The 27,111-nt window shown below is 40.7% G+C and overlaps 1 protein-coding gene across 1 annotated transcript in view; it reads right to left on the reverse strand.

Annotated features, from left to right (window-relative positions):
• The window catches only part of SH3TC2 (SH3 domain and tetratricopeptide repeats 2), a 74,065-nt gene that overhangs the window by 7,973 nt on the left and 38,981 nt on the right, over nucleotides 1–27,111 (reverse strand). The window contains exons 10-14 of the mRNA XM_044664439.1: nucleotides 23,895–25,565; nucleotides 19,792–19,972; nucleotides 11,825–11,975; nucleotides 10,897–11,019; nucleotides 9,167–9,317 (exon numbers count right to left, since the gene is read on the reverse strand). Of these exons, the coding sequence (XP_044520374.1) occupies nucleotides 9,167–9,317; nucleotides 10,897–11,019; nucleotides 11,825–11,975; nucleotides 19,792–19,972; nucleotides 23,895–25,565 (2,277 nt within the window). The remainder of the gene's footprint in view (nucleotides 1–9,166; nucleotides 9,318–10,896; nucleotides 11,020–11,824; nucleotides 11,976–19,791; nucleotides 19,973–23,894; nucleotides 25,566–27,111) is intronic.

The raw sequence follows: 27,111 nt of genomic DNA on the forward strand, positions 1-27,111 counted from the left end.
GAGAGAGAGAGAGAGAGAGAGAGAGAGAGAGAGAGAGAGAGAGAGAGAGAGAGAGAGAGAGAGAGAGAGAGAGAGAGAGAGAGAGAGAGAAGTTGAAAGTTGCTATAGGCAAGAGAATGGGAGGAAGAGGGAGCTGGGGAGAGGAGATGGAGTTCAGATTGGTTTAATCAAAGTAAGTTATGGAGACTATGTATGTTACTAAGGGAAGGAGATATAAACTTAATTGTAATCATGAATATAATTTGATCAAATTCTCCAATTTAAAGAAAAGAAAATAAGAATTGTTTTAAAAAAGACAAAACTCAACAATTTACTGAATTCAAGAAACATATAAAAATGTATACATACAGATGAAAATAAGGGCAGGGATCAAAATACATCATGCTTTAGAAGACTTTTTAAAAAAAAGAAGTTGCAATCATAATGTAAGATAAGACAACAATAAAATAATATGAAGAGAGACAAACTAGGAAATGATATTTTGTTTAAAGGCATCACAGGCAAAGAACAAATTCCAATACCAAATGTATATTTACCAAATGATGTACCTCCTAAATTCATAAAGGTTAAGCAATTTATAAAAGATGCTAATATCAGCACAATAAATAGATTCTAAAATCTCTTCCTACCAGAGTTGGTTATTTAAAAAAGAAAGTTAAGCACTAAGAAAAATATAGAGCTGAACAAAGTGTGGGAAAAGTTAGATCTATCATCAACATATCATTGTAAATTCTAAATGAAAACTAGTAAAGAATATAAACATTTCTCAGCATTCCATGGCATCTTTACAAAAAATATGGTTATGTGCTAGGGCTTAAAAATAATAAGAAGCAAATATAAAAAGACAGAAATAACAAAAATCTTTTATAAACCATAAGGTCATAAAGTAGCAATAAATAAAAGAAATATGATTAAAGATACAGATCTAAATGGAGAGTAAATAATGATATCTTGAATAATGTAGGAGTCAAAGAACAAATCAACTGCTGATTATTGATTATTTTTCCTCCCAAACCAATCTTTATTCATAATTTTCCTACTTTTAACAAGGAAGGAATAAGGTTCCTTCCAGGTGCCAATGTTTACAACTAATGAATCATCTTCAGTCCTTCACTCTTCTTCAATTCTGTACTATCACCAACATTTTTAGCAAAGTCCCCCTCCCCCCATTTAAGAAAGATAGATGGTTGGGGCAGCTGGGTAGCTCAGGGGAGTGAAAGTCAGGCCTAGAGACAGGAGGTCCTAGGTTCAAATCTGGCCTCAGACACTTCCCAGCTGTGTGACCCTGGGCAAGTCACTTGACCTCCATTGCCCACCCTTACCACTCTTCCACCTATGAGATAATACACCGAAGTACAAGGGTTAAAAAAATAAAAAAAAAAAAAAGAAAGAAAGATAGATGGTGAGGTAAAGAGGGTCCTAGGCTAGAGTCGTGGGCCTGGAATCAGGAAGATGTAAGTTCAAATATGCCTTCAGATACTTGTGTGACCTTGAGCAAGGCACACATAACTATTGTCTGCCTCAGTTTCATTAACTATAAAATGGAGAGGATAATAGATCTTAGTTTCCAGAGTTATCATAAGGATCAAATATGATAATATTTGTAAAGTACATAACATAGTACATAATTGGGGCTTAGTTTCCTTCCTTCCTTTCCAAATCTCTAAAATTCTGTCTCCACAGAATCTCTCATTTGCATCTCCTTCTCACATATTCAGTCACTAATTTATACCTTCATCGACTCTCCTCCAAAGATTTCAGTAATCTCCTAGCTGGTCTCTCCCCTTTCCAATCATCTCTCTCACAATTTCCAGAGTGATATTACTCAAACACAGATCTACCTGCCCCTCCCCTGATTAACAAGCTTCCATGTCTTAGAGATCAAGTAAGGGAGTTTAAATTTCCTTAGCTATCTGGTTCCAGTCCTCTTTTCCAGATTTATTATATTTTTTCTCTCTTTTAGTGCAACTAGCCAATACAGACACACATACACACATCCATATATACAAATCACACACATACATATGTATGTATTTATGTGTGTATTTGCATCTACTTATATGTGTACATGCTCTTTCCTTGAATAGAATGTAAGCTTTGTAAAGGCAGGGACTGCTTCATTTTTGTCTTCCTTAAATCCCTCAACTTCCTCAATCTCTTTATTCTTCATTTCCCTCGCAGAGGCCATATTCCTTTCCTGACCCCCATCCCCACGTCACTTTTCCAAACCAGGCATCATTTCTGCTCTCTCTTCTTTCATCCTCCATCCTGTAGTTCATCTCTCCTCCAGCCCTCAAGATATCTCACATGTCTCCTTATGATTTCTCTTTTCAGTGCTGAATTCTAGTTCCTTCACTTGACCTTTGTGTAACATGGCATACACCCAATTTTTATCTTTACAGTCTGCCAGGGTGAAACAAATTCTTTTTCCATTTAAATGCCTTTAAAATACTAGAAAACAACTCTGTCTCTCCCTCCTTCTCCTCTCTTATTGATTCTTCTCGTCTCCAGGTTAAACAACTCCTAGAACCTTCTGCTGATCCTTGTATGGGCTGGTCTCTAATCTCTTTACCATCTTGGCACTATCGTCCATCCTGGTCACTCTCCTCTGACTCCCCTTCGGTCGGTCAGTATCATTCCAAAAATGTGGCTGCCACCAAACTCTCGCTGGGGTCTGGCCGGGACAGAAGACAGTGACCTCTCACCTTCGCAGCCTTGGGCTCTGTGCCCCCTCCTCTTCACATGACATGTTGGCATTCGTTTTTTAGTTTACCATTTAATTAAATTCGATGCTATCCAACAAGCAATGTGCTGTGGGAACTGGTCTCTGACTATTACATAAAAAATAGACCTTAAAAACACAGTCCTTGATCTTAAGGAAATTCTATTCTACTGGAGGGAATGCCACATGCAAGCAGAGAAGAATGCAGTGACTAACGGAGGAGGAGAGAAAATACCAGGGATGAGGAGGATGAAAACAGGCCATCTGTGGAGCATGTACAGAGGCAGGGAGGTAGGGAGGGATCCTCAGAGTCTGAGGTTAGAAAGAGGAATTCCAGGACTGGAGCCAGCCTAGGCAAAGGCAGCAATGGGGACTGGAAAGTCATCACATGTTGGTATATTGAATCTCGATCTATTGAAGTTTTTAGATTTTCATAAAGCTAAATATTATTAGGAATAATATTACTGATTGATAAGTTGAGTGGAAGTCAGAATGGAAAGCAGGAGATTCTGTCAGAATCCTCAGGTAGAGTTTTTTTTTTGTTTTTTGTTTTTAATTTTTTTAAACCCTAATATCTTTTATATATATCCTTCTACATTAATTTTATTTGTTACAGGGCTAGGCAATGGAGGTTAAGTGACTTGCCCAGGGTCACACAGCTAGGAAGTGTCTGAGGCCAGATTTGAACATAAGACCTCCTGTCTCTAGGTCTAGCTCTCAATCCACTGAGCCATCCAGCTGCCCCAGAGTTTTGGTTTTTTTTTTTTTTAACTGACACTCCGAGCTCTGAATATTCTGAACAGCAGTTCTCTGGTCTGTCTTTGGACTGAGCCTGGTTCTGGACAGAGCTGTTTCAAATTGTCTCTGAGACTTTTCCTCTAAAACTTTTAGAAATACTTGGAGTAACAGCTTTTGAAGAGAGAAATGACTTCATGATCAGTGTTAAGCCTAACAGAAAGAAAAAAAAAAGATCTTTTCTCTGTCTTTTAACCCAGATTGGGACCAGGCCTAAGGCCAAGCCTTAGTTAAGGCAACTCTGACTGGCTAACGCTGCTGAACTTATCAATTTGGAGACTTATTTTAAGGAAGATAAATATATTATTTATAAGTTAGTAGAAACAGGTTATTTAGACACACATAAAACCCAGTAGAATTGCTCATTGGCTACGGGAGGGGGGTGGGAGGGAAAGAACATGAATCATGTAACCATGGGAAAATACTCTCAATTAATTCATTAAATAAAAAATTGCCAAAGAAATAGGTTATTTTGATAGGGAAATTTGGGTTTTTAGGTAGAAATAGGAAGTGATAGAGTAGCCTGGTTTTCCAGGAGAAGGAAGATCATGAGGTCTAGTTTTAGAGCAGGTAAAAAAAAGCTTAGTACCCCTTAGTCTTTTAGGGTTTCCTGATTATTTAACTCCTTCTTCAAACATTATAAGTATTAATACATTAGGAATAAGGTTGTTTTTTTTTTTTATCTGTCTCCTGCATTATCCATTGCACTGCCTACAACCAAGGCCCACTATGGTTACCATGGGCCCTTGTATCTAAAGTATCTGATTAATAACAACAATCAGATACTGAATTTAGATATTAACTTAACAATATTAAGAAGCGGCATGGTATAGTGGTAAGAGCCTATGACTTGGACCCAGAAAATCTAGGTTTAAGTTCCAGCTCTAACTTTTTTTTTAAACCCTTATCATCTCCATCTATCTTAGAATCAATACTGTGCATTGATTCCAAGGCAGAAGAGGGGTAAGAACAAGGCAAAGGGGGTTAAGTGACTTGCCCAGGGTCATACAGTTAGTTAGGGACTGAGGCCAGATATGAAGCCAGGACCTTCTGTCTCCAGACCTGGTGCTTTATCCACTGTGCTACCTAGTTATTCCCATACCCCTACCGCATCTCTGGCCTTGTACGTAACCTTGAGCAAATCGTTTTATCTCTCTGGGACTCACTTTGTTCATCTGTAAAATGGGGATAGAATAACAATTGCTTTACCTCCCTCACAGGGAGGCTTGTAAGGAAATATTTTGTGAACCTTAATGGGTTACAGGAATGCAAGCTATCTTTGCATGAGGCTGTTTCTTTCTGTGGGAAAATGCATGTTCCCAAACAAGAAACAAACTTTGGATCCCAGCCTGCTGCAAAGTGGGAACTCCCTGTACACACAATAAAAGTCAACTCCGTCACCAAAGGCCTTGGGCTGGTACATGCTCATGTGGTGATAGGAATAGTAGCATGATCTAGGTTCTTACAGGGTGGGCAGTGTCTGTGTCTTATTTGTGTCTTCCCAGAATTGGCACAATGTGCCGCACTTTGCACATGTTCCCTGGGTTGACTTGTCCATTCAGGAAGGGACCTCAGGCTCCTCTAGTCTAATCTATTCTTTCCTAGCAGTCACCTTCCTTTTTTTTTAATTAAAATTTTTTAATTAAATTAATTAATTTAGAATATTTTCCATGGTTACATGATTCATGTTCTTCCCCCCCCCCATAGCTAATGAGCATTTCCACTGGGTTTTACATGTGTCATTGATCAAGATCCATTTCCATATTATTAATGTTGCGATAGAGTGATCGTTTAGAGTCTACATCCCCAATCATATCCCCACTGAACCACGTGATCCATCCTATGTTTTTCTCCTGCGCTTCTACTCCCACAGTTCTTTCTCTGGGTGTGGATAGCATCTTTCTCCTAAGTCCTAGGAGTCACCATCAGAAGAGCACTCAAAGCAGCCGTATGGGCCAGGAGGAGGTCAGGCATCCCCTGTCATTTCTTCATTTCCCTCTTTGTGTTTTTCTTTTTCTTTAGGGGAAATATTAGCAGGCAGAAACCAAGTTGTGCAAAATGTGGCTAGACCAGAGATTCTATATAACAAAGCATAATAGCCAATATTTCTGTGATGCTTTACATATATGATCTCATTTGATCCTCTAATGTAAATACTAAAGGAATTATCTTCATTAGACAGAGAACGAAATACATTCAGAGAAGTTTAGAGGTGTGCTGATGGGCACACAGCTAGTAAATGAAAATCTGGGGTGCAAGCCTTAAATTCCCTTTGACCTACAGGTCTAACATTCCTGTTGTTGAACCATATGGCACAATAGGTTTTCAATATATATAATCCTCTAAAAATACTACTGGAGGGGCAGTACCAAGCAGCTCAGTGGCCTAGAGATAGGAGGTACTGGGTTCAAATATGACCTCAGATACTTCCTAGCTGCTGCATGACCCTGGACAAGTCACTTAACCCCCATTGCCTACCCCTTACCACTCTTCTGCTTTGGAACCAATACACAATATTAATTCTAAGATGGAAAATAAGCGTTTAAAAAATTAATGGATCAAGGTTATGTTATCTCAGAAGAGGGGCTGAAGGATCTCCTGAGAAAGTAGCTGCAGTGTAGTAGCAAGAATACTGAACTCACAGGGTCAGAGGACCTAGGTTTGATTACCTACTTCCTGCTTAGTAGCTATGTGATCCAGACCTCAAATTGTGGATGTGTAAAATTCTCCTTTTGTTGCTCAGACCGGTGAAGTCATCAGTACAGGGCACTCCCTTGTGCAGAAACTGTTTGCATTGAAAGAGACCGACAACTCATCAGCGACTAATAGTTTTAGGGATCCACCTGGGCACTGGGAGCTCAGGTGCTTGCCTTTAGTACGTGTCACTTAGTATATGTCAAAGGCAGAACTTGAACCCAGATCTTCCTGCTTCCATGGCCTGTCTTCTATCTATTAAGCTACATACACATGGTCACCCTGTAATAGATGTCCTGAATGAAAATGAATAGTTTGGCTATGACAGAATTCCTGCCTTCATAGAACTCAGACTAACAAAAGGAAAAGATATACATCCAGAGAACTATATTGTACTGTATAATGTGTTCTGAAATCACAGTACTAAAAGTCCCTTCCAGTTCTAAAATCTATACACGGCCATCTAGATTTCTCTCAAAGAAGCACAGTGATAAAGAATTGATCATTTTCTAGGGCAGTCCATGTCTATTTTGGCTATCTTTAATCATAAGAAAGTTTTTCTCCATATTGGGCAAAACCTTAGCTTCTTCTAACTTCTACCCATTGCTTCCAAATAGAATAGATAGAATTATCCCAGATAGAATTATCTTTGGAGATATATGGAATAAACTGAATTCGTCTTCCATGTGACAGACCTTGCAATATTGGAATACATCTACATTCCTCCCCACTCCCCTGCCACAATGAGTCTTGTCTTCTGCAAGTTAAATATGGTGCAGAACCTTCAGATGGCCCTTGTATATGGTAGCCTCTACCTTACTTCTACCACTCTGGTTTCTTTCCTCAGGATGCGTTCTCGTGCGTGAACATCCTCCCTAAAATAGGATGTCCTCCCTGACTTGAAGATAATACTTCAGATATGGTCTGACTAAGGCAGCTCACACGGTAGGATTCACCTCCGTCATTCTAGATACTCTGTGCAAAAGCCTTTCAATTTCATGTAATATTTATCTTTTTCATTTTTCGTGATCATCTCTATAGACACTGCCTCTATGGATGACATCGAAGATGTCATTATCAGGGGCAATAAGGCACCTTGGTAGTAGATAGAGAGCTGGCCTCAAAGCCAGAAGGCTCTGAATCCAAATCCTGCTTCTAATATAATCTGGTGCTGTGATCCTGGGCAAATCAATTAATTCTCTAAGCCATTAAGTTGCAGAGGAAGTGCCAAGCTTCACTGGTCAAGGGAGTTTCCTCAATGAAGAGTTCACTATGCCAACGAAATCATAGGACTAGTCTCTCTCCCCAAACTATATTAGCTTCTTTGGCTTTTGAACAGAATTCATTTAACAAATATTTCTTTCTTAAGTGCCCACTGAGATGGGGTCACAGGGTCCCCTGGATACCCTAAGTCCCTAGAGGAATCCCAGGTCAAAGATTACATGAGGAATTCCCCAATTTCGCACTCCTGCAGTGCTTGCTAAAGCAAGCTGGCCCTAGTGCAACCAAAGAGATGGCTGAATAAACAAAGGATTCTCTGCCTCTTATTTTAGATGCATTTACACTAGTTTTATGATAGAGGAATACTTTCTGTTTGCACCTCAAACATCGCTAGGTTCCTCAAGAGAGGCAACTCACTCACCTTTATGATCAGGATGTCATAAATGATGTATACCTGTGCTTTTATGCCCAGGCTCTAAGGGACCTCACAATATCCCCCTTGTTTATCCCCCTCCCCACCTTTCTTTCTAAGTTATGCAGACCCTGTTCCTTTAGAATGTAAAAATCCTGGACTCCTCTTCTAAGAGGCAGCTTGGTCCTGCACCTGCCTCTTGGTTATTCAACTCAATAAATTTCTCTATGTTTAAAGATATTCATCAGAGCCCATTCATTCTTTGAAAGAGTCCCCTCCTGAATCAGAACCAGATTAACATCAAGCTCTCCCACAACACCCACTGCATGCAAAGCTCAATGCTGGAGAAGAAACTAGGAAGGAAACAAAGTTTAAAGAAGACAGAAGCAAACAGAAATGAACCATTCAGATACAATGGAGCTACAATCAGGATCACATGGGACCTAGCAGCTTCTACATTAAAGGATTGTAAGGTATGGAATATGATATTCAGGAAGCCAAAAGATTTGGGTTTATAACTCAGAGTCACCTATGCGGCAAAACTGAGGATATTCTTTCAGGGGAAAAATGGTCATTCAATAAGATAGAAGATTTTCAAGCATTCCTAAAGAATAATCCAGATCTAAATAAAAAATCTGAAGGCCAAATATGAGACACAAGAAAAGCGCAGGAAGGAAAATAAGAAAGAGAAAATTTAAGGAACTCATTAAGGTAAAAATGTCTATATGTCTACATGGAAAGAGGATTTCTGTAATTCTCAAAGATTACTCTTAGTAGTAGAGGAGATAGAAGGAATTTACTCAGACAGGGGATAGATAAGTAAGCTGATTATGATGATATGATATATATATATATGTAAATGCGATGGTATGGAATGATGTGTATGATATATATGCATATGAATGACACGTAGAAAATCAATCAAGCACAAAAAAAAGAAGACAAAAGTCCTCCTCTCTTGGAGCTCACATTCTAGCAAGAAGATAAGACATAAATGCAGAGAACTATATTAGGCAGTATTATATGAATTGAAACCATAATATAGCATTATGTGATTAGAGCTGTAAGGGACCTCAGACTCCATCAAGTCCAACCCCTTTATTTTACAGATAAGGAAACTGAGGCTTAGAGAAATTAAGTAACTTGCCCAGTGTCACACAGCTAATAAATGCCTACAGAGTTGGATTTGAACCCATAGCTTCATGAATCCAAGTCCTTCCCTTATATGCTGGCATGCAAAGTTTGTCCCCTCTGATACACCAGCCTCCTGCAATCGATCCTGCCCCTCCTGATTTAGCCCTAAGCATGGATTCCCCACCTACCTGCAATAGTGCTGAGTCTAGCAGCCAAGGTGGCAAATTCCAGTGCCTTGTCATAGCCCTGCAGGGTGAGCTGCAGCTCTGTCAGCTTGTTGAATAGGCGGAGCTCAGTGTTGAAAGCCTTTATCCTCCTGGCTATGGGGACAGCTCCACACTAAGGATAAAGGCAAAATGGACCCCTCAGCCTTCCTTCCTCTGAGTGGATCCCTGCCACATTTTCCTGTCCACCCCTCTCCAGGGAGGAAGGGAGGGTACCCCATTTCCATCCATGATTCTTTTCTTTAGTCAACTTTTTCAGGTGGGCATATAACTTTTCATTGAGAACCTAGAGATCTTGTTGGTCCATACCTTCATTTAAAGGGAGAGAGAACTAGCAAGGTTAAGGGACTTACCCAGGGTCATTGAACTAATAAGTGGCAGAAACAGAACTCGAACCCAGGTTTCTTGATTCCATGTCCAAGATTCTGCCACGTCATAATAAGGCAATGGATGGCAAGTTCTAATTCTGGCCCCTCTTGGGAAAGACCATGCTTTCTGAGCCTCAGGTTTTTTGCTCAGGATTTTTTATCCCTTTTAAGACAATGAACAGAAAGACAAGCTCTCTGAGCCTCAGGTTTCTTGTCTGTAAGAAGGGGATAATAATACTCCACTTCCCCCTCCATCTCAAAGGATTGTTGTGATAAATATTCCTTATAAACTTTATTTTTTATAGAAATGGGAATTATTAAGGCTTTGTTATGCTTCCTATCCCCATCCTTTTTGAGGGTGCTATTAAAAACAGCCAATGAAAATGACTCATAAAAAAAGGCCAGTTGAAAGCCTTTTATAGATGCTGAATGACCATAGTGGGCCTTTTCATGAAGTAAAAAGTTCTCTAGACTGAATTGAAGTGACCTATCAGGTCCCAACTCTGCCACACATTCCATGTATGACTGGGCTAGTCACTCTCCTCTTGGAACCCAAATTTCCTCTTCCATAAAAGGAGGGGACTAAACTCCTTGAGTCAGCTAGATGGCTCAGTGGATAGAACTCCAGACCCAGACTTAAGACAAGTTAAGATTCAGCTTCAGTCACTTACTAGTGGTACGACCCTGGACAAGTCACTTAACCTTGTTTGTCTCAGTTTCCTTCATTTGTAAAATGAGCTAAAGAAGAAAAAGGCAAAACACTTCCATATCTTTGCCAAAAAAAAAAACCAAAGAGGGGTCACAAAGAGTCAGCTGTGACTGAAATGATTCAGTTGCAAATTAGGTGGGCTTTCAGATGTTTAGATCTCTGTGCTCATATTATAGATTCAGCTCCAGAATGCATCTTAAAAGACCATCTAATTCAACCCCTCATCTTACAAAGTAGGGAACTGAGGCCCAGAGAAATGAAGTCACTTGTCCAAGGTCACACAAGTAAAAGAGGTATACCCAGGTTTTGAACGCACATCTTCTGACTCCAAAGCCAGGAGAAATTCTTCCTACTCTATCTTGCTCATTCTTCTAAAGTCCATTCCAGTTTTCATATTTTATGTCATCAATCTCTTCCACTCTGTGTTTCTGAGGATATTTGGATGGAAGGAAGTGGGGGGGGGGCACCACTAGGGAAGGAGTGGGTAGGAATTAGGGCCAGATTTTAGGGTCCTTTCTCTTTAGGTTCTAGTAAAATCCAAAATCCACCAACATCATTGAAAATCCAGAGGCATGTCCAGTATATATTAATAGCCTCCAAGTAGCTCCATACATTACCCTGTAATATTCAGCTGCTCGATATCTATTGCGGCTTCCATTGAAAAATACATCCCCTGCTTTTTCATAGAGTCTTAGGGCTAGGGAAGGCTCCTCAGCCTTCAGGGCATTCTGTATGGCTGCCTGCAAGAGAAAAGAAACAATTATTAAAAGGAAAAAAAGGTCTGCTCCCAAGTTAGTATAGCATGGGAGAACACAGGCTCAACATTTGCATTTCATATACCTGGAATCTACCCCTTTGCTTCCAATTTTTGACATTCTTTTAATATTTTAGTAGTATTAAATGTTTGCACTTAACATTTCAGCACTTGGGCCTTTCATTGATTCAGTAATCATTTATTAAGTGCCTGATATTGGACAGCAAGATTGTATAATAGAAAAAGCACTAAATGTAAAATCAGAAGATCCAAGTTCAAATCCCAGGTCTGCCACATATTATCCTTTAAGATCCAGGTCAGGAATTGCCTTCTGATTCTAACCCTTCCACCTCCTACTGCATATGACTTCTCCTTTAACTGATTTCTTGACACCTGTGTACTATTCTGTCTTAATCAGTCATCTGTAAATAAATCCTTGGAGGATCTGTGATATCATCCACATGGAAGCCTCCCTCCATCAACACAGATTGCACCTCACCTTTGTCTTAGCACATAGAGTTTTGCCACATTGCCTCCCTTGGCTGTATCCTTTCCCTATACTAACTTTAAGTTCCACCAAAGCAAGGACTGTATTATATTTAAGTATTCTGACTATCTTCTTCCTATCTCAACTTGGACTCTTACCTTGGGACCCTGGGGTCTGCTGGGTACGTTTTTACTTTATCTTGCCCCAAACTAGGGACCATTAGACTATATTCCCAAGTGAACCCTGGTGCCTCATGGGTAAGGGGATATCTTCCCCGATCCAGAAGGATGATGCAGACATCTACCTGAAAATACATTTCCACCAGCTCATCCTCCTGCAGAAGGTAAAGTAGCTGCCCAGCCAGCAGCCAGGCTTCAGCAGCCTTGGCCTGGTTCCCTAAGTCGATGAAGATTCTCAGGCTCTCCTTGATACAGGCAAGGGAATGTCTCAGGGACCTGGAAGGGGAAAAAAATGAAGACCTTAGAACTGAGAGAACATTTTTTTACTCTACATATATGGAGGAAAACCTTCAGAAAAATTAAACCTTTTTTCTATGGACTACCTTGTGAGGTAGTGAGAGTCTCACCATTGGAGATCTTTAAGTGAAAAATTAGATGATCTCTTTTTATAGATTGTCAAGGATATTCCTGCTCTGGAATGGACTGTATTTCATGCCCTCTGAGGTCCCTTTTAATTCTGAGATTCTATGATTGTGAGACTTAGACCCATACAATGAAGGATATTAGAACATAGATCGTGAGTGCTGGAAGGAGTGCACCTCAGATATCATTTAGTCCAATGGTCTCATTGTAGGGTAAATTGAGGCTCAAGATCATTCATTGTTCTACTTCCAAAGGTCCTCTCTGGATTTGATATTCTATAGCAGTGGTTCCCAAACATTTTTGGCCTCCCACCCCCTTTCCAGAAAAAAAATATTACTTAGCCCCCTGGGCATTAATTTTTTTTAAATTTTAATAGCAATTAATAGAAAAGATAAATGCACCTGTGGCCATCACTGCCCTCCTAGATCGCTGCAGCACCCACCTTTGGGAATCACTGTTTTATAACCTATAGTAGGGCCTCCAAGCTCAGACAGTCTATCTTCTACTGTGCTCCATTGTAAGAAGATGGTCACGAATCATTGTTGTTGTGTTTTTTTTTAAAAACCCTTACTTTCTGGCTTAGAATTGAGGTTAAGAATAGATTCCAAGGCAGAAAAATGGTAATGGCTAAGCAATTGGGATTAAGTGACTTACCCAAGATCACATAGCTAGGGAGTATTTGAAGTAAGATTTAAACCTGGACCTCCCATCTCCAGGTCTAGCCTCCAAGCTGTCCCTACAAGCCATTGTTTACATGCTGATCACGGGGCTTCCTTTAAGTCCCCAGAAGTGGTAATGCCTAGAATTTGGACCAGGGTGGCCTACTGCATACTCTTGACTCCTTTGGGAATGGTTTAGAAAAGACAGGGCCCATAAATCTCTTTTCCAATACTATTTCCTGTTCTGTTGTTGTTCCTAGTTGGCCTCTCAAGAGGCCTCTGAGATGTGGTTGTGCTCTCTGGGTCTCCAGAGATGACTGCTGGGTATAATTATAGATTGGTCAGTTGAGAAAACTGGTCTTTGCTTCTAAGATTCTTCATCTCTGAGCTCACTATGGTTAGCTAGAGGGTATGGAGGGTTGGAGACATGTGAATCCATTCCCCAGTATGCCACACTGACCCCAATACAGTTACCTCCTGGAAATGCAGGGTATTAGGTCAAGCTGACCATTGGTCATGCTATTCAGAGGATAGAATTTCAGGACCACAAAAGGTCAGACCCAAAAAGGACCTTGGAATTTGTACTCCCTTTATATTATAGAAGGAGAAATTGGGTGTCAGAATAAGGAAAGTGAATTGCCCAAAGAAACAATCAATTGCTTTGAGAACTTGAACTTGAGCCTTCTTACTAAAAGTTTAGACCCCTTCCACTGTAGAATACCATCTTCCCAGAAAGACCTAAAACAATCTCTTTTTAAAAATATTGCTTGCCTAATAGGGTCTTACATTCAATGGAAACTGGGGAAGGACTGTATGCAGATAAGTAAATACAAAATATTTATACAACATTATTTCTAGAGGGGAGTAAGATAAGAAAAGAAAGAACTCTGCAACTGGATATTAATGGTAATGACTGGATGGCTCAAATGATGAAGGAGTTACTTGAACGAGGTAGCAGGATAGATCTTGATTCCATTCTTTCTCTCCACTCATATCCCAAGGATGATTGATGTCTCCTCATCTGTCCTAATAGTCCTGCCTACTTGAACTCTTTATGACTAAGAGCTAAGGTGGTGGACCTCACAGGTGGTAATCATTTTCAGCACATAGTGAGAGAGAAGAGTATTGATTCCACCTCCTACAAATGGCATGTCAAGCATAATCTTCCATGAAAAGATAAAGGTAAGAGATGTGTGCTTATTCCCAGAATCTATGAACTACAACTGATCCATTATCCCCAGCAAGAAACACAGGAGATATAGGATAGTAGGGCTACAAGTTTCCTTAAAAACCAGAATGTCAGACTCCAAAGACATTAATAAGACATAAACTTTTAGATCTCGAAGGGGTTTTAGAACACAGAAGAAAGAATATCAGAGTCAAAAGGGATCGTAGTGACTTTAGAATCTTACCATCTCAGACTAGAAGCGGATGTTCTTGGGCATCATCTCTGATGCCCATCCTGCCTCACTCTTGAATCCTTCCAACCATATCACCAGCAAGTAATCATCTAGCTTCTTCATAAAGGAGGATTTACTGACTTTCAAGGCAGCCTATTTGATTTTGGAACATTACTAACTGGTCTTGAATTTGGTAGTCTTTAAATACATGGGTGCCTGGGATGAAAAATTTATAATACAGAGCAGAGGGGGTGAGAATGAAAAAATTGTCAATTAGGTAGTACAGTAGATCTAGCACTGAATTTAGTTACTAGGATCTGAGACCAAAATCTCTCTCAGACACTGTGTGACTCTGGTAAGTCACATAACCTCTTGTCCTCTATTTCCTCACAAGAAAAAAAAATGGGACAATAATAACACCTACTTTACTGGTGAATATATAGTTATATAAAGGGTTTTGCAGATCTTAAAGAACTATATAATATGTAATAACTTTAGTTATTATTATCTAGCCCAATCTCTTAATTTTATAGAGGGAGAAAAAGCCTACCACTATATGGATCACCCTAAGAAAATCTCATCTAGAAAACAAGAAAATATAATATACAACCTACTTCATATGATTGCTCTAAGGATAAGATTTTTTTTAAGTCTTTAACTACATTAGAAATGTAAATTATTATATTTATCAATATCATCTTAACCCTACTTCCCTGTCACTTCCCCCCGTAGGTTCTATGGGCCTCTGGGCCTCAGCTGGATAAATTGAATCTCTTTTCTATTTGAAACACTTCAAGATGGCAGGCATGACCAAAGTCCAAACTAGCTAGCCTTAATTCTTCCAACTGATTCTCAGAGAACATGATTTTGTCACAAACCCTAGTGAAAATTCTAGCTCCAGCCCTGTCATTTGCTTGTTTATCTCCTACTCCTTGCTTTTGAAGGCATGGGAAATGCCCCAGCTAAGGCCATGGAAGCTGCCTAAACATTATTGATTCATTAACATTATTGATTCATTTAGATCAGAGGTCCTTAGCCTGCTGGCCACAAAGGATCAGTGAATAGATTTCAGAGTGTCTCTGAACTTGGGATTGGAAGAAGAGGGGAGGAGTGGAATTATATCTTTATTTCAGCAAATCTTATTTTCTTCATAGTCCTCTGTTCTTTTTAAAAATTTAATTTCAAAAGATTACTCTGAGAAGTCCATAGGCTTTGACAAAATGCCAAAGGGTCTCAAGAAACAACAACAATAACAAAAATAGAACTCCTGACTTGGATTAAATTCAACATTATTAAGTGCCTATAATATAATTAGTACTTGGGAAGATGCAAAAATATGGTCTCTGCCTTTAGAAAACTCAGTTTGTAATAAGGAAAGTGGGATCACCATGTTGGACCACATCCAGAGATCTGACATGTTCAGTTCTGGGGGCCACATTTTTTGAAGAACATTGATATGGTGGAATGAGTCAGGATGATGACTAGGATTGGACTGGATCTGGACACCATGCTATAAGGCATCATCTGATAAAATGGTGATTGCAGCAATGTAAATGGACAAAATAATAATAATAAACAAAACTGATCACTGTGTAATTAAAATGACTAAGTTTGAATCTAGAGAAGATGAGAGGAATGAATCTTCCTTCATGTTATAGAAAAGATTATAGGGTAGAATGTTGCTTATAGTCAGAGAAAGATGATGTGATAGTTGTTTTTGGTGAACTAATTTCTTTATTTTTCCTCCTTCCTTTCTTTTTCTGCCTTCTTTCTGCTTCCTTCCTTCCTTCCTTCCTTCCTTCCTTCCTTCCTTCCTTCTTTCTTTCTTTCTTTCTTTCTTTCTTTCTTTCTTCCTCTCTCCTTCTCTTCCTTCCTCCCTCCTTCCCTCCCTCCCTTCCTTCCTTCTTTCCTTCTTTCCTTCTTTCTTTCTTTCTTTCTTTCTTTCTTTCTTTCTTTCTTTCTTTCTTTCTTTCTTTCTTTCTTTCTTTCTCTTTCTCTCTTTATCCTTTCTTTTTGTAATCTTGTTAGGGATAGTGTAGCAGAGTGGAAAGTGCAGGAATATGCATATATACATAAACACAGAAATACATATGAGTGTGTATATATATGTATATATATGTGTATGTGTGTCTGTGTGTGTGTGTATATATATATATATATATATACACATGAAGGGACTGGGTTATTTAAACCACTGAATAGAATACTTGGTATAAATTAAATAACTCTCTTCAAATTTCTGCAGGGCTGGAATATAGAATAGGGATTATACTGTTCTTGATTGTAAGAGTGCAGAACTAGAAACATTTGAAAAGGCAGGGAAAATTGCAATATAGAATGGCTATCTCAAAGGTAGTGAGCACTTCATTAAAGCAAGTCTTCATTAAAAGGGTAAATTAACAATATTCATGGATGTATTAGAGGGGATTTCTGAGATGGTCTAGAGACCAATGAAATCCCTTCCAACTCTTAGATCCTAGGAATTCCCAACCAATCAGGGCAGTCTTCTAATGGAATGGACTATAAAGGAAAGAGTGAGCTCTAACTTCAAGCAGAGGATGGCTGGACCATTGTTAAGGATGTTATAAATGAAATTCATTCTTCTGGTGGGAATTGGCCCAGGGCAGGAGTGTGATGGAAAATGTTTAACAACAAGCTCTTCAAATAGATAGAAAGATAGACGGATAAATATAGAGATACACACACATATATACATATTTATATGTATGTGCCTATGTGTGTTATTTATACACATGACACACTTTTAAATTTAACCTGAATTATTAACATTTCTTTCACATATAAAGTTTTAGACAACAAGCAAAAAAATTGAATTTATATCACTTACTAATTTCTGAGATTTAAATGATCACTGACAATTTGAGAATCAGTTCTCCTGAGCAAATTCAAGCTGACTCCAACACATTCCTGTTTGTAAGGTTAACCAGAATGGAGAAGTAATTGAATACCATGTTATAAGAATATCTATTATTATAAATAAAAGGGTCCAAGGGAGATGTATAAATGTACAATCATGTTGATGTATCTATCTGTACTCTCCTCAGCTGCAGTTGATGGAAGGAACACCTACTCCTAATACCCTTGATTGCTACTGTAAGTTATCCCTTCTTTCTAACCGCTGCCCAAGCAAGGACCCTTGAGAGGTTAGATAGATGGGTAACCTTTACAGGTCCAACCTGGGGTTGGGTAAATTAATATTGGGCTATTGATTTGCCTTGGATAACATTCAGGATCTGACTGCGTTTGACTCCCTTCCCAAGGGCCGTGATAGATAGACCAGGGTACTTATTGTTGAACACTCTTTATAAACAGGGAAAAGATAACAAGGACAAGGATTGGGGATTGGAGACTCTATTGATCTATTATCTATAAACTAGTTGACAATCAGGATTGGAGGCTATTAATCTGGTGGAAGCTGGAGATTTATTCACTCCTACTATCTCTGGCTGGGCCTGGCCACAGCCAAGCCAGAGAATAGGGAATGCTATTGATGCAGCTGTGTTGATGATCTTATTCTCTCAGTTTTCTCACTACCAGTGTTGGTGATGCATTAGCTCTCATAGTCTATCAGGAAATAGCTTCAGAGTTATTCCTACCCTCTTCATAGACCTCTCTGCCACCCTTCAACCACCCACTCAGAGATTTCTCAGTCCAGAGACTCTTGTCCAGAGACCTCCAGAGAGAGAGAGAGACCGTTTGCCCCTGGCTCACGGCACCTGGGAACATTCCGAGTCTTCCAACTGCCATCCCTGTCAATCAAGGTGGCACCCATCATTTCCCAGATTATGAATATAGCATTGAAGGAACTTGGAATGTTTAGCATGGAGAAGAGATGACTTAGTGGATTTTGATGGCTTTAAGTAAGAAATTTGAAGGACTAAAAGGATAAAGAAAATTTAGAAAGTAGGGTCTTTAGTCTCAGAGCAATGGGGATAAGAGAAAAAGATTACATCTTGACATAAGGAAAAACTCTTTTAATACTTAGAGCTGTCTATAAATTAATTGATCTATTTTAGGACTGCCAGACATGCCTTAGGAGGTTTTCCTATAGCTTAGTTCTCAATTGCCACCTGCTGGGCAACTCCTTGGCTTTTGCATCTGATCTAGGCATGATTCATAGAATCATTATATCTCTGAGCCATCAGGGAATGCATGAATTGTCCAGATAGGGTCCTAGTTAAATCAGGGACCTCTACTTTACTGTGGTTCTTCAACTTCAACTTGGATACCTGCCTCACAGTCATATGGAACCTACTACCTACTGAGGCAGCCCCTCCTACTCTGAAACCACTGACATAGTTAGGACAGTTTAATCTTCAGGTAGCAGAAAGTCTATTTCCATGGAAACCCTTTTCTTGATTAAAAAAAGGATTTTCATAGTATCAGAATGTTTGCAGAGACAGGAATGTAAAATTCTGAACATTAAAAAGGGACACCCAACTAAACCGTGGCTAAAATGGCCTTTCTAACCAAATTCAATCAATCAAACAACCATCTCACCAGTTATGAATTGCCCTACTAAAGGTTGGATATTGAGCTAAGCAAAGAGATTACAAAGAAAAAGCAAAAATGGTCCTTGCCCTCAAGGAACATTTGTTATAGTGGAGGTGACAACATATAAATCAAAATGGAGAAGTACAGAAAAAAGGGAAGGTAGCCTTAAAAGGGAGAGCACTACCGACAAGGGAGGAAGGACAGAGAGGAGAGACCAGAAAAGGGTTCCTAAAGAAGGTCACACTTAAACTGATTCTTAAAAGAAGCTAGAAATTGTAAGAGTTGGAGTTTGGGAAGAAAAATATTCTAGAAAGGGAAAGAGCCAAGGGATAGCAAGTGGACTCTGAGATATCTGGAGGTGAATACAATGAAAAAAATTGGAAATTTAGGAAGGGGCCAGGTTGTGAAGAGCTTTAAATGAAAACAAGGGACTTTAAAATATTTAATCCTTGAGATGCTGGATTCCATTGAGCAGAAGGAGGTAATATAGTTAGAATGATACTTTAGGAAAATCCCTTTGGTGATGAAGTGAAAGATGGATTAGAATGAAGAAAGACTTGAGGCAAGGAGCCTAACCAGGAGAATGTTGGAAATAGTCGAGGAGAAAGGAGATAAGGATATGAACTGGGAGCCTGGCTCTACAAGTGAAGCAAAGGAGATGAGAGACAGAGAGAAGGGGGTGGGGGAGAGAGACTTTGTGACCTTGAAAGGGCTATGGAAATAGAAGCTAGTATCATAGGATAAAGAGTTAGAAGAGACCCTAGGGATCCAATAATTCAGATCCTATGTGCACAGATATGTCCCACTCCGTTTTACAGAAGAGTAAACAAAGTCCAAAGAACTGGACTTGCCTAAAGTTATGAAGGAAAGTTACAGACTCTTATCCAGGTAGTTTAACTCCAAATTCAGTTCTCTTTCTACTATTCCCATCCTGTGTGGTGCTATATTATAGGATTTGTACAAAGTATAAAGCCAGAGCAAAGGAAGGCTTCCTCTTCCTAGGAGGAGTTTCTAACCGAGCACTTGACTGGATTTCTCACACATCAAGACTCTCCTTGTTTCTGTATACCTTACTGAGTTCTGACAGTGACTCACATGGCTGTGTTTTGGTTCAGGTAGAGGTGACTGAGTTCCTCTAGCAGTATCCCTTCGGTTTCATGGTCCTGGAGCTGCTGAGCCAACCTTAGCCAGTGTTCATGATAGGTGATGCAGGCTCCAGAATCTGGAGACACAATACTATAGAAATGGCAGAGAGATTTGGTAGCTTGAAGCTGGGCTGTGAACAAAGAAAGGAGAGTTAACAAAAAATAATGAATTCAATAAATATTGTATTAAGTGCCTGTTGCATGTAGAGCTCATTTTTTGGCAATAGAAAGTTATAAAGTGTATGCTTCCTGCCTTCATGGAGTTTACAATCTAGTAAGGAGATTAGACATTTATACAAACAGCATCAATACATATTACATATATTCATTTTATTGTTGTTGTTCGGCCATTTTCAGTTGTATTTGACTCCTTGTGACCCCATTTGGGGTTTTCTTGGGAAAGATAGTGGAGTGATTTCTCATTTCCTTCTCCAACTCATTTTACAGATGAGGGAACTGAGGCAACAAGAGTTATGTGACTTGCCCAGAGTCACATAACTAGTACGTGTCTGAGGCCAAATTTAAATGCATGAAGGTGAGTCTTCCTTACTCCAGGTCCAGCTCTCTGTCCACCACACCACCCAGCTGCCCATATGCTTTGTGAGTTTTGAGAGAAAAAAGTTCATTACCAGCCTTGGTAATCAGGGAAGGTTTTTATGGAAGATAAGGCACTTTAATTGGATTTTTAAAGGATGGGTAGTAATTCAATGGTGAATTTTTAAATTTGGTTTTGATCCCTCCCTGTCCAATGGCTACTTCCCTGCTGCCTACTAACTAGTCCATCTCTTTCCCCCAAAACCCTTTTTGCTCACTCCATTCCCATCATCCTAGAGCTCTCCTTTCTGTGGCTAACCTCCTTGAGAAGGCCATTTACAATCAATGCCTCTATTTTCTTTCTTCTTATTCTCTTCTTAACTCTGTAGTCTGACTTTCAGCTTTGTAATTCAACTGAAATTTCTCTCTCCAAAGTTGCCAATGCCCAGTTAGTTGCTAAGTCTAAAGACCATTTCTCAGTCTTCATCTTTCTTGACCTTTCTGCCACCTTTGACACCATGGATCATCCTCTTCTCCTTGATACTGTCCTATCTCTAGCTTTTCATGGCAATATTCCTTCCTGCCTCTCCTCTTGCCTGTCAGATGAATTCTTCTCAATGTGCTTTTCTTCATCCAGGTTACACAGATTGGCTGCGAGTAGCCACAAGGTTTCATCTTGTGCCCTTTTCCCTTCTCCCTGATAGCATTTTACTGACTTGATTCCACTGGCTTCCCTGGATTTGATTATATTTCTCTTTTCTGATGATTCACAGATCTACTTACCCAGGCCTAACGTCTCTCCAAACCTCCAGTCTTATATCTCCAGCTACTCATTGGAAATCTTGAACTAGATGTCTCACATGCATTTCAAACTCGACATGCTCCATTATCTTTCCTCTCCAAATCTTCCCCTCTTTCTGATTTTCTTATTACTATTTTTATAACCTTTACCTTCTACTTTAGAATCTAAACTGTGTTTAGTTTATGCAGAAAGGCAGTAAGGGCTAGGCAATAGGGGTCAAAGTAGTTTGTCCAGAGTCCCATAGCTAGGAAGTGTCTGAGATCAAATTTGAACCCAGAAACTCCTTTCTCTAAGTCTGGTTCTCAGTCCACTGAGCCATTTAGATGCATCCTCCTACTATCATCCTCCTCCCAGAGACCCAAACTCACAACCTAGAGGTCATCCTCTAACCCTCTCTCTCTGTGTCCCCAAATCCACTCTCTTGTCAAGTCTGGTGGATTCTACTTTCCAAGGTCTTGTCTGTGCCTCCTTTTCCTCTCTGACACTGTTACTGCTATGGTCCAAGGCCTCATCACTTTATCCTTTTTTTTTTGTAATATCCTTACCTTTTGTCTTAGAATTGATACTGCAGGCAACTAAGTGGTTCCATGAATTGAGAGCCAGGCCTAGTAATGGGAGGCCCTGGGTTCAAATCTGACTCAGTCACTTCCTAGCTGTTTGACCTTGGGCAAGTCACTTAACCCCCATTGCCTAGTCCTTCCCAACTTTTCTATTCAGTTGACTTGAGCAGGTAAACAGCTTAAAAGGAGCTCATTTCAGACCCAGAGAATAGTTTGAGCAGGCACATAGGTAGAAGATCAATTTAACTAGACTCAACAACATTTTATGTTGTTGATATATTTTATGTTTTATATATATTTCATTCATTCATTTAATATATTGTATATGTGTATATATATGTATATATATATTTTTTATATCAAGAATCTATTCTATACAGGTCCTATGCAGAGTGCCAGGAATGCCCCCTCATTGAGGATGACTGTCATAAAACTTACAAGCACAGAGCCTCATGGCCACAGGGCCAGACTCATTGGAATGGGTAGACCTCTGTTCCAACACCAGCCATCCCACTTATTTGTCTAGGTGGGTCAAACTGGGTCTGGGACCCAAGACTGTTTTCATCCTTCAGTCACTCACACGCTGCATAACCTTGGACAAGTCACTTCCTGTCTGAGCCTCAGTTTCCTCATCTGTAAGATGGAGCAAATAATACTTATACTAATTACTTCATATGATTGCTTGGTTTACCAAATGAGATAATGGATGTGAAGGACTTTGGGAACATTTGAGCTATTGTTATTATAATCTAGGAGAAAGATAAAACGTACACATAACAAGTAGAGAACAATGAGAGACTTGGGTGATGAGAAATCACTTTTAACTGGGAGGATCAGAGAAGGTTTCCTGCAAAAAGTGGTATCTGAGTGGGGTCTTAGAAAGGAAAGAAGGATCTTGATAGGAATGTGTGAGAGAGAAAGAGAGAAGGGAAGGATCTTCTAGGTATGAGTCTAAAAACAAATGGGTGAATATAGAAAAGGGCAGGAGCTCATTACTAATGATCAGCACGGTATGACAGAAACGTGGAGTGTGTGAGATGTCATCAAATAAAATAAGACTAGAAAGGTCATTTGGATATAGATCGGGCAGAGCCTTATCTGTCAGTTTAATAATCATAACTCAGTTTTCCATAGCATTCCAAGCTTGCAAAGTATTTTCCAGAAATAAACCTCTATGAAGCAAAGTAATCCAAATACTATTGACTCCATTTTTATGGGAAAATGAGACTCAGAGTGTTGATGTGATGTGTGCCCAGAGACACACAGCAAAAAAGTGGCAGTCAGAATTTGAACTAAGGTCTCCCTGACTTTGGGGCAGCTAGGTGATGTTGTTGACAGAGCATTGGAAGTCAGGAAGACTCGAATTCAAATCTAGCCTCAGACACTGACTAGCTGTGTGACCCTGAGCAAATCTCTTAATCCTCTTTGCTCATATATGAAATGAGCTGGAGGAGGAAATGGTAAACCACTCTAGTATCTCTGCCAAGAAAAATCTAAATGGGATCACGAAGAGTCTGATACAATTCAAAAGCAACTGAACAACAAACTCCCTGATTTCAGACCTAGCACTCTTTCTTTTTTTTTTTTTTTTAAACCCTCACCTTCTGTCTTAGAATCAATACTGTATATTGGTTCTAAGGCAAAAGAGCGGTAAGGGCTAGGCAATGGGGGTTAAGTGACTTGACCAGGGTCACCCAGCTAGGTAGTGTCTGAGGTCAAATTTGAACCCAGGAGCTCCTGTCTCTGGGCCTGACTTTCAATCCCCTGAGCCACCTAGCTACCCCTCTAGCACTCTTTCTGTAGTGCCTTAACTTGATCCTAAAGACAATGAGAGATCCAAAGGCCTTTAAGGAGGGAATCAGGAAAAAAAATGAAGTCATTGACACTTGCTTTAGAGCCTTCTAGAAGCCTCCAGAGCTGTACTCACTCTTTATTTTTTTTATTATTATTTTTTTTAAACCCTCACCTTCCATCTTGGAGTCACTACTGTGTATTGGCTCCAAGGCAGAAGAGTGGTAAGAGCTAAGCAATGGGGGTTAAGTGACTTGCCCAGGGTCACACAGCTGGGAAGTATCTGAGGCTAGATTTGAACCAGGACCTCCCATCTCTGGGCCTGGCTCTCAATCTACTGTGCCACCCAGCTGCCCCCATACTCACTCTTTAGATGGTGATGCTTCAGACCAAAGAGCAAAGCCATCTCATAACAGAGACGGCCTTCGTCTATCTTGTGCCGATCCACCAGGACCTGGGCCAGCCACAGCATCACATGTCCCAGTTCTGTGTCTACCTCCTTGCTAGTTTGGAGCTCACAGAACAGCTGAACAGCCTGGGTCAGGTAGCTCTCTGCCTGCAGCCGGTTCCGGGACCTAAAGATGAGGTGGCCCAGATTGGCCAAGGCCACTGCCTGGTTCTGAACATGACCCATCTCCTCAGCCACCTCCAGGGCCCGGCGATAGCTCTGGGTGGCCTGAGACACCTGGCCTTCCCCTTCATGAGCGAGACCGAGGAGATTGTGCACGACTCCCTTCTGGAGGAGGCTGTCCGGCTCCCACCGGGAGGAGAGAAGGGGCATCAGGACTTCCAGAGCCCTCCCTGCGTGGCGAGCTGAGAGGTAGGCCCAGCCCAGGCAGAGGGAAGACTCGAATGTGTCTTTGTCTCCCAGCAGCTGCCCCAGAGCCATGGCTCGGGTCAGGTAGTAGACGACCCCATCAGATAAATTATGTTGGAAATACATTTTGGACAGAATGATACAGAGCATCCTCTGGGTCCCGACGTCCCCCTGCTCCTGAGAGGCCACTAAGGCTTGTCTCAGAGGAGGACAGGCCAGGGCAGAAATGTCACCATAGCCTGTGGATGAGGACTTGAGGAGTTTCCCAGCATTCTGTAGGACCAGGCTGATTTGCCAGAGAGATATGGCCGTCCCTGGGGTCCTGCGGGAGCTATATTGGCGGGCTGAGGCCAGTGCCAGGTGGGGAAGGTATTTCTTATCATATAAGAAGCTCAAGATGGCGGCAGGGGGTGGGCCTGCAAGGAGGTGCAAGCGCTCGACGAAGGGCAGGGCTTCATCATACTGGCCCACACTGAGGAGCAGCCGGATGGCCAGGAAGCAGGCCCGGGCCTCCAGGGCGCTGCTCCCTGAAGCAATGGCCTCCCTCAGGAGGTGAGCCACCACTTCCAGCTCATTTTCAGCTCTCACTCCCCCGGTGGGCAGGCATGCCAGCACAGAAGCTGCCTTCTCCAACAAAGCTGAGCAAGCTTGGGGCCTCGGTTTCTGCTTCAAGAAGATGGCTGCCAAATTCACGTAGAGAGCAGCAATCAGAGATGGATCCCTAAAACCCTCACTCAAGACATGGAGAGCTTCCTCAAAGTACACCCGGGCCTGGGAAAGCTTGACCTTCTTAACACTCAGGCGTCCCAAGAGGAAGCAGAGGCGGGCATGTGCCCAGGTCATGTGATGCCTCTTGGCACAGTTTCTGGAGGTCCCCAGGTAAGTGATGAGTTCATCCTCATCAGAGAAACCATAGAAGGAAGATGCAGGAAGTGAGAAGGAAAGGTCATAGAGGCTCTCAAAATGCCCTGCATAGCCCTCCTGGTTCAGCAGAGTCAGGATAGGATGAAGGCCTGCAGCAGTGTCATCCTCTTCCTCACGGCCAGAACTCAGGTCCATCAAGACCTCAGGATCATCAAGGTCATCTGGCTGAGGCAGGTGATAGCTATCTGAGGTTAGCGAGGATTCCTCAGAGTTGCTGCATTGTTGGGAACTGATGTCTGTGTCTTCTTCCCAGGTTTCATCAGACTGGCCTCCCTCTAAAACTTGGCCTATCGACACTGTGGGAAGATAAAGAGATTTTATCAGCCTTCACAGCTGGCATATTGGGCATCACTCCCAGGATCTAGCATCATGGCTTTATTTATTTGTGTGCTTTTTAAAATTGAAATCCCAGGTACCTCCTTCCCCTCCTTACACTAGAGAAGGGATCATTTAACAAAAAGATAGATGTATGTATAAAACTAAATCTTGCTTGTTTCTATTTATCAGTTTTTCTCTGGAGGTAGACATACACAAGTCATTCTTCAAATATTATTTCTGTTGCTGTATATAATGTTCTCTTGGTTCTGCTCATTTTGCTCTTCATAATTTCACACAGGTCTTTCCATGTTTTTCTAAAATTAACCCATTCATCAGTTCTTAGAGCCCAGTAGTGTTCCATCACAATCATAAACCACAACTTGTTTCATCATTCCCCAGTTGATGGGCATCCTTCAATTTCCAGTTCTTTGCCAATACAACTATCCACAGGCTATCCTGTGACTCTTGGATAGCTAAGACTTACCTGGATAGCAAAGCATTAATGTGTGAAGTGTTATGGGAAATTAGTAGAATAAGATTTATAGGTAGTGCAGAAGCAGACCCAGAAAAACCTGGCAGAAGCTGAGGACATTCCAACCCCGGAATGGTGGGCAGGTGCAGTTCACAGAAACTGAAAGAAGCTGACAGTTTTTGCCTAGGAGAGTGAGAAGTGGTGCTGTTCAGCTAGTCTGTGAACTATTTCTGGGGATCTTGGATATTGAAGTTAACTTTAAGTTCACTGTGAGACCTTCAATCAAGATACTAGGTTGAGATGGAAGCTTTACTGAGCTGGTAAACAGCTCAGTAACCCCTATACTCCCTAGCCTTGATTTGGATTAATTTGCTGAGTTCCTGAAGGTTTCCTGAGACCTGAATCATCGTGACAACATTTTGAGAAGTGCTCTGTGAGATTCCCCTTGTTTCCCTTGCCCTAACAGCCCTGCCTAATCTGGCTACTTTCTAGTTAGTGCTAGTGAAGCCTTTCCCCTTTTCCCAAACATTCTGACAGTTGGCCCATAGACTCAAATTGGCAGTTGGTCATAGACATTAAGATTTTAGCTAACCTTTTCCCTCCTTTCCTGTCCTTATCAACATTAAAAAAAACCTTTTATAAAACCTTCCTGGTAGTCTCCTTCCCAGTCATCAAGAACCCACTGTGTTTAAACTATTTCCCTGGCTGTATTGATTTTCACTTACTGTTTGTTTCCCCAGTTAAGTTACATTGTGTTACCTCTCTGTAAGCAGCTATGTAGCTGTACTGGTGTCTTCTCATTCATTCCCAACCTATTTCCCCATTTCCTTGAGTTTCTGTTAGTTTATTGTTATTCATTCTTTCAGTTGGTTTTTATTTTTTCAGACGGTGGTTGAGAACCATTAAGTTCAGGGAACCAGTCATCTCCATCTTACTTCATAGTATTATAGGATCATAAATTTAAAGCTAGAGGGGATCTTGAGAGTCATCTAGTCCAGTGGTAGCTAACTCAAATAGAAACAGGTGCTTGCAGGCTCATATTGACTTAGAAA

Source organism: Gracilinanus agilis, chromosome 2 (genome assembly GCF_016433145.1).
Source record: "Gracilinanus agilis isolate LMUSP501 chromosome 2, AgileGrace, whole genome shotgun sequence".
NCBI lineage: Eukaryota > Metazoa > Chordata > Mammalia > Didelphimorphia > Didelphidae > Gracilinanus > Gracilinanus agilis.